The sequence below is a fragment of the Pan paniscus genome, chromosome 16 (genome assembly GCF_029289425.2).
Source record: "Pan paniscus chromosome 16, NHGRI_mPanPan1-v2.0_pri, whole genome shotgun sequence".
NCBI classification, from domain to species: domain Eukaryota; kingdom Metazoa; phylum Chordata; class Mammalia; order Primates; family Hominidae; genus Pan; species Pan paniscus.
In genome coordinates this window covers 57,332,207-57,344,828 of record NC_073265.2, presented here as the reverse complement: position 1 = coordinate 57,344,828, position 12,622 = coordinate 57,332,207, and the positions used below count along the sequence as shown (strand labels likewise).

The 12,622-nt window shown below is 35.7% G+C and overlaps 1 protein-coding gene across 2 annotated transcripts in view; it reads right to left on the bottom strand.

Moving 5' to 3' along the window:
- Nucleotides 1-12,622, bottom strand: part of PIAS1 (protein inhibitor of activated STAT 1) — a 134,325-nt gene that overhangs the window by 100,287 nt on the left and 21,416 nt on the right. For both annotated transcript variants that reach the window (XM_034939007.3, XM_034939008.3), the window contains exon 2: nucleotides 1,474-1,918. In XM_034939007.3, the coding sequence (XP_034794898.1) occupies nucleotides 1,474-1,918 (445 nt within the window). The remainder of the gene's footprint in view (nucleotides 1-1,473; nucleotides 1,919-12,622) is intronic.

Here is a 12,622-nt window from a genome sequence, read left to right as displayed (position 1 = left end):
AGAGATATGGATAGATATAGATATGGCCTTTAATTTAAAATGGGAGATATATATATATATATCAGACAGACAAGAAAAGATGCTTATGATATATTATTAAGGGGAAAAAAGGGAAGTTATACAATACTATGTATATGATTCCTTCTGTAAAAAACAAGAAACAATTTGCTTATACTATATATGCATACACACTAAACAGCTAACAAGGAAGGAACTTTGGCAATTCCATTTTTTACAATGAGCATGTGTCAGTTTTATAAGCATACAGTAGATTCTCAAAAAATGTTTTCTTATTATGGCCACTTAAAAAATAAAATAATGTGATACAAAACTCACGTTGTTTGAAAATGACTCCTATAATCTTCATGTATTCAGATAATTTCTGCTAAATATAATTAAAAACAAACACTTCATATTTCAAAGATAGAATTTCAGTAAACATTTTCAAAATGTTCTCAAAAATTCGCAAAAAATGTTCTCAACACTTGCCAGTCCCCCAAACTGAAATGTTCAATGATTTGTAACAGGGATTCACAAGCTTTTACTATACGGGTAAATATTTTGTGCTTTGCAGGCACACATGGTCTCCGTTACACATTCTTTGTTTTTTGTTTCTTTCCTTTTTTGTTAATAACTCTTTGGGAATATTTTTCAGATTTCTTAGCTCAGAACCACACAAAAACAGGCCACAGACTGGATTTAGCTTGCCAGCCGTAGTATGCCAACAAACCAGCATTTAGAAGTGTGATATTTTAAATATATTATACCAAAGGCATCAGAGGTCACAACAGTTGAGTTTTATTCTACGTTAAATAAATAAGGTAGCATTATAGCAATTAAAATAACAAGTTGATTAATATATTGAATTCTATATGCTAGACTACAAATCAAATGATGGAACAACACAGTAAAATAAATTTCAAGCATTTATATTATATAACTGTAACCATGAGTGCGCATGTGCATGTGCATGCCTGTAAAGCACGCACTTCTCCACTTGAAAAAAATCAGCTGAAATTTAACTAGCATACATCAAAGCTCAAGTCTCCTTTTATGATCATTAAAACCATTCACTCATTTAAATAATCAAAACTAGTCATTGATTTGTTTTAGAGATCATCAACCCCTGAAAATTAAGAACTAATCAGAGACTTGTAGTGATTTATTTGGTTTTAATTTATGAGATATTATAAAATATTAATCAACCTTCTAAAATACTACTCTTTGGAAGTTTATATTCTTGAAACTTTTTAATATTTACTTTGTCAGTAACCATCACTATACTACCTTTTTTTCCTGAAAGACAGCTTTTATATATTTGATTTTATCTAAATTTGAAAGATCTTCCTTATTATCCAGCTGTTACTATCAAATGAAAATTTCATTATGAATAATAAACTGGGTCAAAGTAAAAGCCTAAAATGAAAATTCATCCTGCAAAAGTAACCAAATACTATCATACAATAATCTTACCTAGACTGGTGGGTTTTATCAGTTCATCCAGTAAATCATAAAATGGTAATTTTTGAAGTTTTATATCCGGATGGACTGGGTGAAGAGCTGATGTAAGATGTGGGAGTTCCAGTTCATGTTTAGGTCCCAGAAGAGAAACAGGGAGTAATGGCGATGATGCAGGGTGACCATCGTAAGTGAGTTGTGGAATGGTAGATGGAGACAAAGTTGCTGGCATAGGACTTGAATGTACGTTGGGGATGGACAAGTCTGCAGGCGTCATGATTTTCTGCGGGAACCGCCGCCTATAGAGTTCCTTAATTTTCATTTGTACAGCAGGACTACAGCCAGCCTTTAGCAAATGCAGGGCTTTTGTGAGAAGTTCGTGTTTGCGTCCGTGCTTGTTTCTCCCAGCGTAGCCCAACAGTACTTGGAGTTCAGAAACTCTAAGGCTCATAACCATTTGCTTAGAGAAAAAACAAAATGTAAAACATTAGTATTCCAATAATATAATTTACACTATTAAATGACACTTTATTATAACCCCCTTCTTATGGTTTACTTAAGTAAATAAAGGCCAGTTCACTTATAATCCTAATTATTTCAAACTTCAAATTTAATCATTTAACGTTAAGTAACCAAAGAAATTTAAAATTAATATTCATAAATTCATTGACTTCTATCCTTGGTTATAAGAAATATAGGATAAAGTATACACCAGGGAAAACCACACCTCACTTTATTCCACTGTTTTGATGAAACTGTCAGGTATTTATCAAGCACTTACTGAGTCTCCAGGAGAATGTCGAGTGCTATGTAGATGGCAAAACGTAATGATGTGCTCTCAAGAATATTTTGTTTTCTTGGGGAAGAATTATAAGTATATATGAAACAACAAACAGTCCACCTCAAACACCAGATGTAGGCAGGATATCAATAGCTATTATCAAGTGTTACTTACATTCTATACTAACTCTGGAATTTGTAGACTTAAGTTATACCTTTTTGGACCAATTATATATCAGATATTCTATTTGATATTTTCATATGGAATGTCATAATCTTTACAACTCCGCAAGGTATTATCCTGCCTGATTTACACATGAGGAGACAAGTTCAGAAAGGTTAGATAACTTATAAAGCCATAAAGCTACTAAGGAGTAGTCAGGATTCAAACCCAGATATGTCTGATTCTAAAGCCCATGCTCTTTCCACTAAACCATTAGGAAAAAGACAGAGCTGGACTCATATTACTGACTCTCACTTAACTTGCAAGGCCAAGCTAGAAGTCCAGCAACCCAATTCATATGCCATAATGCATGAGGCTGCAGTAAAGAAATCTATTTAACTTTGTTTACCTATGTTCGCAAACTTATTTAGTCCCCGTTTCTCCTTTTTCCCCACCTACTAATAGGAAATGACCATCTATACCAATCCTCCCATTTTAAAGTGGTAGAAAATGGAATCCAAAGAGAAGAAATCACTTACCCAAGATCACACAGCTATTAGCAGAATCCTAAAAGACTGCATCACCACTGACAGGGAGTATTAGGATAAAAAGACACATGTAAGCTTACCATTTGCTCTCTATTTCTCCAACTAATTCCTTCACCTCATACCAAATACACAAAAGCTATGCTTATGCTGCCTTCCCTAACTCACCACCACTCACAATGATAACCCCAGCCAATTCTCTAAGGGTTCTTTGCAGGTGGCAAAACCATTAAGCAAAAAATAAAATACTGAGGAGAAAAGTATATAAAGAGCTTTATAAGCAATATAGCTGGTTAATCAAAGAAATATGAGTCCTTCCTCTACTTCTCTGGCTTGGAAAACTCTTTCCTCAAGGTCCAGCTTTTGTTAGCCTTTGGCCATTAGCCTTGGTAGGATGATTTTTACTCTCACTATTTTTACAAAGGCCACTTTTCGTATCTGTATTTTAGCATTTATTTTGCTTTATTGTAATTTTCTGTTTACACAAGTGATTCTATAAGCAAACCAGGGTTCTCCAGGGTACACAACCATATTACCCTCAGCATCTACAACTAGGGCCTGACAACAGTGGAAACTCTTCAAATGCCTGCATAATCAATGAATGAATGAATGAACGAACAAATAAACAAATAAGAAAGGACACCAGAAGAAAGGGTGGGAGGTAGCATCTACAGCGATAACTTAACCAAATAAATGCTCAAATTCATGTTCTGTAGAGGCATGCAAAGATATAACGTAAACCTTAACAAATTCCACCCAAATCTTAGAAATGTTTTCTCTTTTTAATGTTATCAAAGATTGTAAATAATTACTAACTATAATATCAGCAGGATATCAATTTCTCCCTACTCACCAAAAGAGTACAAAATACATCTAAAGACTTTTATTATTTAAAAAGGAACAGGGACTTCAAACTGAAATGTACTATTAATAAGTAAACTGCTTTTAAATAAATAACATGAAACTTCAAGGATTAGAGGTTAAAAATAAATTTAAGTTGGCATGGGTCAAATGTACTGCATTTTACAGAAAAAAAAGTACAAATTTTAAAGAGAACTATTTCAACTCCATTCTCCTAAATCAAAAACAAACCAGCAAAATTCAGTGACTACTGTAAACTCTCCATTGATGACAGCTTTTGTCTTTATTCTATAGGTACAAAGATTCAGATGCAATGCAGATGTATCATTTTCCTATTTTTGTAGAAGAATATGTTGACATTTCTCATAAAATCTCTTGCTTGACGGTCCAAAAAAGTTTATGACACAACAATAAACTTGAGAGCCCTCAATTACATTTTTTGTCTCTCTCTGAAACAAAGAGTAGCAGCAGCAATAACAATACTTGGTACATAGTAGGTACTCAAATAGTAGCTGCTATCAGCAAGCCAAGCTTTTTAGTTTTGTTTGTTATTTAAGAGATAGGGTCTTGCTATGTTGCCCAGACTGTTCTCAAACACCTAGACTCAAGTGATCCTGCCTCGGCCTCCTGAGTAACTGGGTGTTTTTTTTTTTTTTTTTTTTACAGGATTCATCATCAATTGTCATAATTATCAGGCAGGTACTGTTCTCACTTTTCAGGTGGGAAAATAAGACTTAGCAAGGTTAAGAAACTTGTTGAACGTCATGCAACTGGTTCTACTCCAAATGTACTTTCTTTCATGCTATAATATGTTGACATTAAGAGGAAACGAACCACATGCCTTTAATTGGATAACAGAAAAACCTATTTGAAGATTAATTTATTTAACTCAATCTCCAATTCAAGCTTCAACATTTTGGCTTTTAAAAACTGGTGATTAAGATAAGAAAAGAATGTGGATTCAAATTAACCATTGCAACTTATAATCAGGTATAATGAAAAATCAGGTGCTATCTATTGCTATTATTGGAACAGCTGTTGCATACTCTTAAGGACTGTGATAAGCATGCAGTATTTTTTAAAATGAAATAAAAGAAGGGGGTGGGAAACACTGAAGCATCTTTCAACAGAAAAGCTGCAAAGAAGCATAAAGCAGTCAATTCACAATGAAAAGTGTTGACAACACTGAGGAAAACTAAACACTAATACATCTGAGATGTTGAAATGAAATATATTTTAATCTGCATTTAAGGTGTTTAAAAATCTCCATTTGTTAGCACTATAACAAAATAAATATTTACAACTAAGGATTGCATCAACCACTACTACTATTAGAAATCATTACTTCCTCAGCAATTTCGTAGCATTCTGCTGACTCTACGTCCTCAATTGATAGAGATCTCAGAATCCTAGGGGATTTAGAATGCCTCAGAACTGTATATATTTTGAATGCAAGAGCATTCTGTAAGGAGCAACCTCTTAAAACTAATTTTCATAATCTGATAGACGTGAACACAATTTAAAAAACCAAAAAGTTTTACAAGAAAAACAGCAGTCCCTTCCCCCTTTAACATACCCCACAATTTTCAAATCCCCGAGGCAACCACTTTCAAGTCTTTTTAGCTAGTTCTTCTGGCATTTTTTTCTCTATATTCTATGTAGTGGGTCTATGCAGCTGTTTAATTTTTTCTTTGAGGACTCTACTGACTTCATATTATAAAATATAATGGTTTAGCTCTGTTACATCTTCTCTCCCTCATCTTTCTATCATAATTTTTGGTTGAATCAATTGTCAGTACTTACATTATTACTATGGCTGTAAATAATATTCACAGCTGAGCCAAAAGTACATCATGATTACTCTTTTCTGTATAACTTTGCTTTCCTTACAGTTAATAACTAGACCATTTTTCCATTTGCTTAGGTTTCTAGGTACCTACTGCTAATTCATCTGCAAACAGCTAAAAGTATTAACTTTCTTCTCAATATATTCAAATACATCAGGTAAATCAGTTTTCTTTCCTGTAGCCCTCCACCATATTCCAATTTGGACTGTAGGCTCTCTAGGCCTGGTGCACAATTATGGTCATGGAATTTCCCTTTAGCTTATCCCAGGAATTCCCTTGTCTCTCTTTTATACTGGATCCCGTTTCCTTATGCCACTACTTCCCCTTTCTTGGTTTTCTCTTTTTAGTGGGGTATTTCCTCTAGCAGCTTTCTGAGAAAGGGGGCATGTGAGGTACGATGTTTTTATTCCTTGCATTGTATTTTTAAAATCTTCATTTACCCTTACGACTGAGTTTGGCTCAGTACAGAGTGCTGGGCAGGAAATCATGTTGTGTCAAGATTTTGAAGGCCTTTCCTTATTGTTTTCTGGCTTCCAGTGTTAAGAAGCCTAGTACCAATCTGACCCATAATCCTTCATAGTCAACTATATATCCCCATCTGGAATCATAGCAGCTTCTCTTAATCTGTTCTGAAATTTTACAATGTTGTGCCTTGGGGTTGGTCTTTTTTATTTTTTAATTGCATAAACTGATAACTGTCGATCCTTTTAAACTTAGAGATGTATGTCCTTCAGTTCTGGGAAATTTTCTTACAGTTATCTTCCTTCCATGTCTTTGTGTTCTCTTTCTTATACACTTATTATTCAGACACAGGTCTTCCTAGACTGATTATCTCATTTTTCCTTTACTCTATTTTCTTTTTCCTTGTGCATTTTTACATCTCTTGTCTTTTAGCTCTATCTTCTGGGATTTTCCTCAATTTTATCTCCTAACGCTTACATTAAATTTTTAATTTCCATGAACTCTTTTAATTTTCTGCATTTCTCTTTTCTTTTTCCTCTACATTTTGTTATTTTTCTTTTTTGAGAATATAAATTGGGTGTTGATGTTGTTTTCTTCTTCTCCCTACACTGGTATCTGCCTTTCATGCCTGAAGCCTTCCTTAAATGAGAGACAATCCTGGGCTGTGCATACATAGTTAAGAGTAAGACACTAAAAAGATGATGGGAAAATCTATGTGAGTGAGCAGACCAGGGTACTTCATCTAGAATGACTGGGCAATAACCTGGCTATTTTGTTTGGATTCCCTTTGCTTCCTTTTGTCTGATCACTTTTGACAGAGAGGAACAACCCAATCTCCTGCTTTGGTGGTATAAGGCTGGCTTCTAGTGTTCTAAGGGCAGAGTAGTGCAGAATGGGAGGTTCAATACATTCAAGACAATAACATTTTACTCAATCCCCTTTTCAGATATGTAAAACTTTACAAAAACACAGATATATATGTATGCAAACTCTGTCCCAACTACACAGAGGCAGGGGCCATGTTCTGAGAAAGATAAATACAGACAATACTCAAACAACGTCAACAAGCAAACAGGCTTTTGCAACTAAACAGAAAGTGCCAGTTTTATTGTCTCATTAGCTGTGACCTTCCATTATTGAAGGTTATATCTACACTGTGGATAAGAATTAGGTACTTCTTGTTGAACAACATAATTACTCTTGTTCACACATCCCACTGCAGTGGTTTACAGGATTAGTCATTAAGCGGACTCTATATTATGAGTCTTTATCTGGTATCAATTTATAACGAATTGTAAACCAGAATGAATTCCGAAGACAGACAAAATAGGGATTTAATAATGTCATAATATTTCATTTATACTTTTGCCTTTCATCCACAAAAGCAAATGCATAATCACAAATTCTGTAACTGCACACATTAAAGCTTGCACACAACAACAAAAGTATTTTATTATTTTCAAAGTCAGATTCTTCATTCAATGGGGCTTACTTTTGGATGATTTCTAAATCTTCTCATTACAAATTGTTAATAAGCAGCTATTAGCAACCTGTCAACAATGCCCCATTCAACCAGAAAACCTAGTTAGACAGTTTCTATTCAAAGCAGCAAATCAGGTTGGTTACATACTTCTCCATAATCTTGTTTCACCCAGTTTCTCAACTTTTATTTATTTTGCAGCATAAGACAACTGGAAAATGACCTGTAGTGCCTACTCCTCTAGTTAATTATCTTCCACCTCTCCAGGTCCATCTTATTGACTGCATTGAGGTCCCACAAAATGACAAAATATTGCAATTATACATAAATAGAGATCCCATTCTTCTTTAAACAAAGTATAAACACTGTTGAAATGGTGCACCATGGCTTTAATTTTTGATAGATAATTTAAACATCATCCTTATTTATATACTACCACATTTCATGAAACTTCTATCCTTCAAAAAGCTCCTTCTGAACGATAACCTGAACATTAAAAACAACAAATCCAGCCAGGCGCAGTGGCTCAGGCCTGTAATCCCAGCACTTTAGGAGGCTGAGACAGGCAGACCACTTGAGGTCAGGAGTTTGAGACCAGCCTGACCAACATGGTGAAACCCCATCTCTACTAAAAATACAAAATTAGCCGGGCATGGTGGCGCATGCCTGTAATCCTAGCTACTCGGGAGGCTGAGGCAGGAGAATCACTTGAGCCCAGGAGGTGAAGGTTGCAGGGAGCTGAGATCGCACCATTGTACTCCAGCCTGGGCAACAACAGCGAAACTCTGTCTCAAAAAAATAAATAACAAATCTAACTCAGAATGTTATAACATTGGAGTACAATATTTTTCCTAAAAAGTTTAGGCCAGATGTGGTGGCTCACACCTGTAATCCCAGCACTGTGGGAGGCTGAGGCAGGAGGAACACTTGAGCCCAGGAGTTTGAGACCAGCCTGGGCAACACAGCAATATCTCATCTCTACTAAAAATAAAAAATAAAAAAAGATTAGCCAGGCCCATTGGTGGCACACACCTACAGACCCAGGAACTCAGAAGACTGAAGCAGGAGGATCCCTTGAGCCCAGGAGTTCGAGGCTGTGGTAAGCTGTGATCACACCACTGGACTCCAGTCTAGGCAACAGAGTGAGACACTGTCTCAAAAAGAAAAAAGGAAAAAAAATTTTTAAGGGCTTAGTTTAATTTTAAAATTTAGAGTGTAAATTTCTAACACATTGCCAGACTTCTTATGCAGAGGTGGGAAAATATGGCTCTTATTTAAGAAAAAGGCTGCTCTCCACACAGATGTTCAATAAATGCTTTTTGGATCAATGCACAGGCCCTAAATGAGTATGTATAGGAAGAGAAGACAGGAACAATGAACACATAGAAATAAACTAGTCTTCAGAAACATGTGTAATCATCGTATTAATTCAATTCTCAAAAGTTACTGAATACCTAAAATATGCTGAATAAATGTGCAATACAATATAATGGTACTGGCAAATACAGAATTTGGATTCTGGTACTGATTTGGCCACTAATTTACCAAATTACAATCTTACAGGTTCTGTTTTCTCACTTCGAAAAGAAAAAAAAAGAGGGATTAACTAGAGGTTCTCAAAGGTTCCTTAAAATTTCAAAATTCAACATTGTAACTGTATTAAATGAAATTTTCTTCTCATTCTTCTACTCTTCTATAGTTGGGGAAATACAATCCATACAGTTAGTGAAATCTTTCTATATTAAAAATGTTTTCAATCATAATTTTTAGTGTCATTTACATGGGTTGACAGACTAAAAATGACAAAACATAATATGTATTAAATACTTACAATGTACCAGTAACATACTAATTATAGTAAGCATGATTATCTTATTTAATCCTCATATGAACCTACAAGACAGAGCATTATTATTCTCACTGTATAGATAAGAAAACTGACATTACATCTAAAATCACACAGTAATGACACGATGGAGATAGGGCTCAAATCTGACATGACTCCAGAGTTCATAACTAATACAATGTCTTATCACAAGCTCAGCCAGAGCGGAGTATATGTTACACTGAAACACGGACAGGAAATGGGTGACGGGGGCACTAAATGACAGTCAAGGAATTTATACAGTATAACGTGAGCAGGCAGTGGAATAAATGCATATTTTAGAGGCAGTAAAGATGTAATTGAAATAGTGCTTAAGGAAGTTACCGAAGTAACCACCAATAGGATGGCCGAAATAAGAAAAAAACTAAGAAATAAACCTTCTGGCTAAAAGACATGGCAACACGCAGGATTTATCTACATGTAAGGTAAGAAGGAACTGTGCAGTGGAAATACAGGAGACAGGACCAAGAAATACTGCAAAGAAAAACTACAGGCCATGTTCAATATTCTACAAACAGGTAGGTCTTTTAAAAATTAGTACTGTACTTGATCATGAGAACAATCATCATTCACTTTTCAAATAAAATCTAGAATTTAAAAATACTAAGTAGGGCTTTAAGAAGTTTTAAGTCTATTAAATTCTAAGAGATGATTATTCTTTCCTAACTGTCCCCTTACCAAAAACAAACAAAACACTGCATTTGCAATTAGATGATCTAAGTTTCAGATAAGACAAGAGACAATGAAAGAAACAGTATACCCTATCTGAGAGAAAGCTGAAATGCCTAAAAGAAGAAACATGTATTAACAAAACAAAAAGTGACAAGAATGCATCTTCTAAACTAAACAGTCTAAATTACAGCCTTCAGTCTGGGTCCTAGAATAGAGATTAAGGAAAAGTCCTTAGAGGGGTGGTACTGAACTATTTCCGAGTAACAGGAGTAACCTACTGAAGGTAACAGAGCTAGCAAGTAGTGGAGCTCAGACTCAAAAGGCAAATGCCAATGTCCACACAATGCTACACGGTAATAACAACTACAGACACTATCAGATAGTATGAAAATGTTTTTGGAAATAACAGCAACAGAGTATCAAAAACAGAACTTAAAGATCTTCTTGTCTAAAACTCGATCTAATATATGAAGTTTTACTCCAACTTTCTTGACTGGGCCCCCAGCCTCTGCTAAAACACTTCTAAGAGTTCACAACCTTTAAAAGCTGCCCACATTAGCGAAAAGCTCTAGGAATTGAAAGTTCCCTTTAAAGTCCGCCCAATGGCTCTAAAATTTCGTCCTCTTGGTATACCAAAATCGACTCTTAAAATGCTTAAAATGTGTTAAAAGGACTCTTTTCCTTCAACTAGCTAGACCCCTTCCCACTCCTGATCATTCTCAAGCATTCTGCAGTCCATAGTACTCAGAAGTGAATGAAATAATCTAGAAATGGTGTGACTACTCTCCAACACAGCAGTATTACTATCCTTCTTAATATGAACATGGTATTTTTACCAATATAACCTAACAAGTCATTCACGTTTTAGGTTTGTTTTATTTGGACAAGAGGGGATGTATGGTATGTGTTATTCTTTTATTTCAGCAGGGAGGGGGCTGCATCCATATCATCCTGTTGCTTATGTTAACTAAAACCTTTATTCTATCTTTTTCACATAAATGGCTACAGTATAAAGTCAAACCACCTCATCCTCGAATACATTTTTTTTAATTTAAAAGTAGAACGTAATGTTTCATGCCATTAAGCTTCATGTTTTTCAGCTCTTCATTCCAGCCTTTCAAACCCCTTTTGAAAAATTGTATCCTACACCCCTCTATTGTACAATTATCACGAAATGTGGTAAAACATTGATTTTCCAGTTTATGTCCTCCCATAGATTTTGAGTTTTTCAAGGGTAAACACTCATCTCCATATCCCCTATGCAAGTATAGTTAATGACACCAAGTAAGTGCCCAACAGATGATGATATGAATTCCTCTTCCTTTTATAATCTTAACACACCCTTTCCAGTTCCGTGTCATATATAAAATCTGAGAATTGTGCCCTTAAATATTCACCCAAGTCATCCTTAAGAACTTGGAATATGACAGTGTCAACTCTCTAAGGCCCTGAGCATATCATAAGAGATTATCCTCCAAGTAACAATAAAATTTAAGCTACAAATGAAGATTATTCAACTATTTGCGATTAAGAAGACTCTTTTCTCCTAGGATTCCCCAATCTTTTTTGTTGTTCTTTGTTTTTTTGAGACAGAGTCTCACTCTGTCGCCCAGGCTGGAGTGCAGTGGCGCAATCTTGGCAACCTGTGCCTCCTGGGTTCAAGCGATTCTCCTGCCTCAGCCTCCCGAGTAGCTGGGACTACAGGTGCATGCCACCATGCCTGGCTAATCTTTTATATTTTTAGTAAAGACGCGGTTTCACCGTGTCAGCCAGGATGGTCTCAATCTCCTGACATGATCTGCCCACCTCAGCCTCCCAAAGTGATAGGATTACATTCGTGAGCCACCGCGCCCAACCTGATTCCCCTATCTTAAGGTAAAAATAAACATCTTCCAGAGTGCACAAGAAAATTAAGGTTATCATATTTCAGTCCTGATTTATAAGTTTTAGACAGAAACAAGTTTTTAAAAAGACGTACACAAATGTTCTAAAAGCCCTAGGTGGCCAGGAGCGGTGGCTCACGCCTGTAATCTCAACACTTTGGGGAGGCGACAGCGGGCAGATCACCTGAGGTCAGGATCACCTGAGGTCAGGAGTTCAAGACCAGACCGGCCAACATGGTGAAACCTCATCTCCACTAAAAACATAAAAATGAACCAGGCACGGTGGTGGGCGCCTGTAATCCCAGCTACTTGGGAGGCTGAGGCAGGAATAGCACTTGAACCCCAGGGGGCCGAGGTTGTAGTGAGCCAAGATCGCATCACTGCACTCCAGCCTGCGCAGCAGAGTAAAACTCCATCTTAAAAAAAATAAAAATAAAAAAAATTAAAAAAGCCCTAGGAATGATTCCTTACAAACTACACAGAGAAATATTAAAAAGAAAAAAATAGGTTACAGCAAAAAGTTATTCAGGTCTTGCAATGACAGCTTGCCTAAATATTTTTTAAAATTCCATCAGAAGCCTACTAA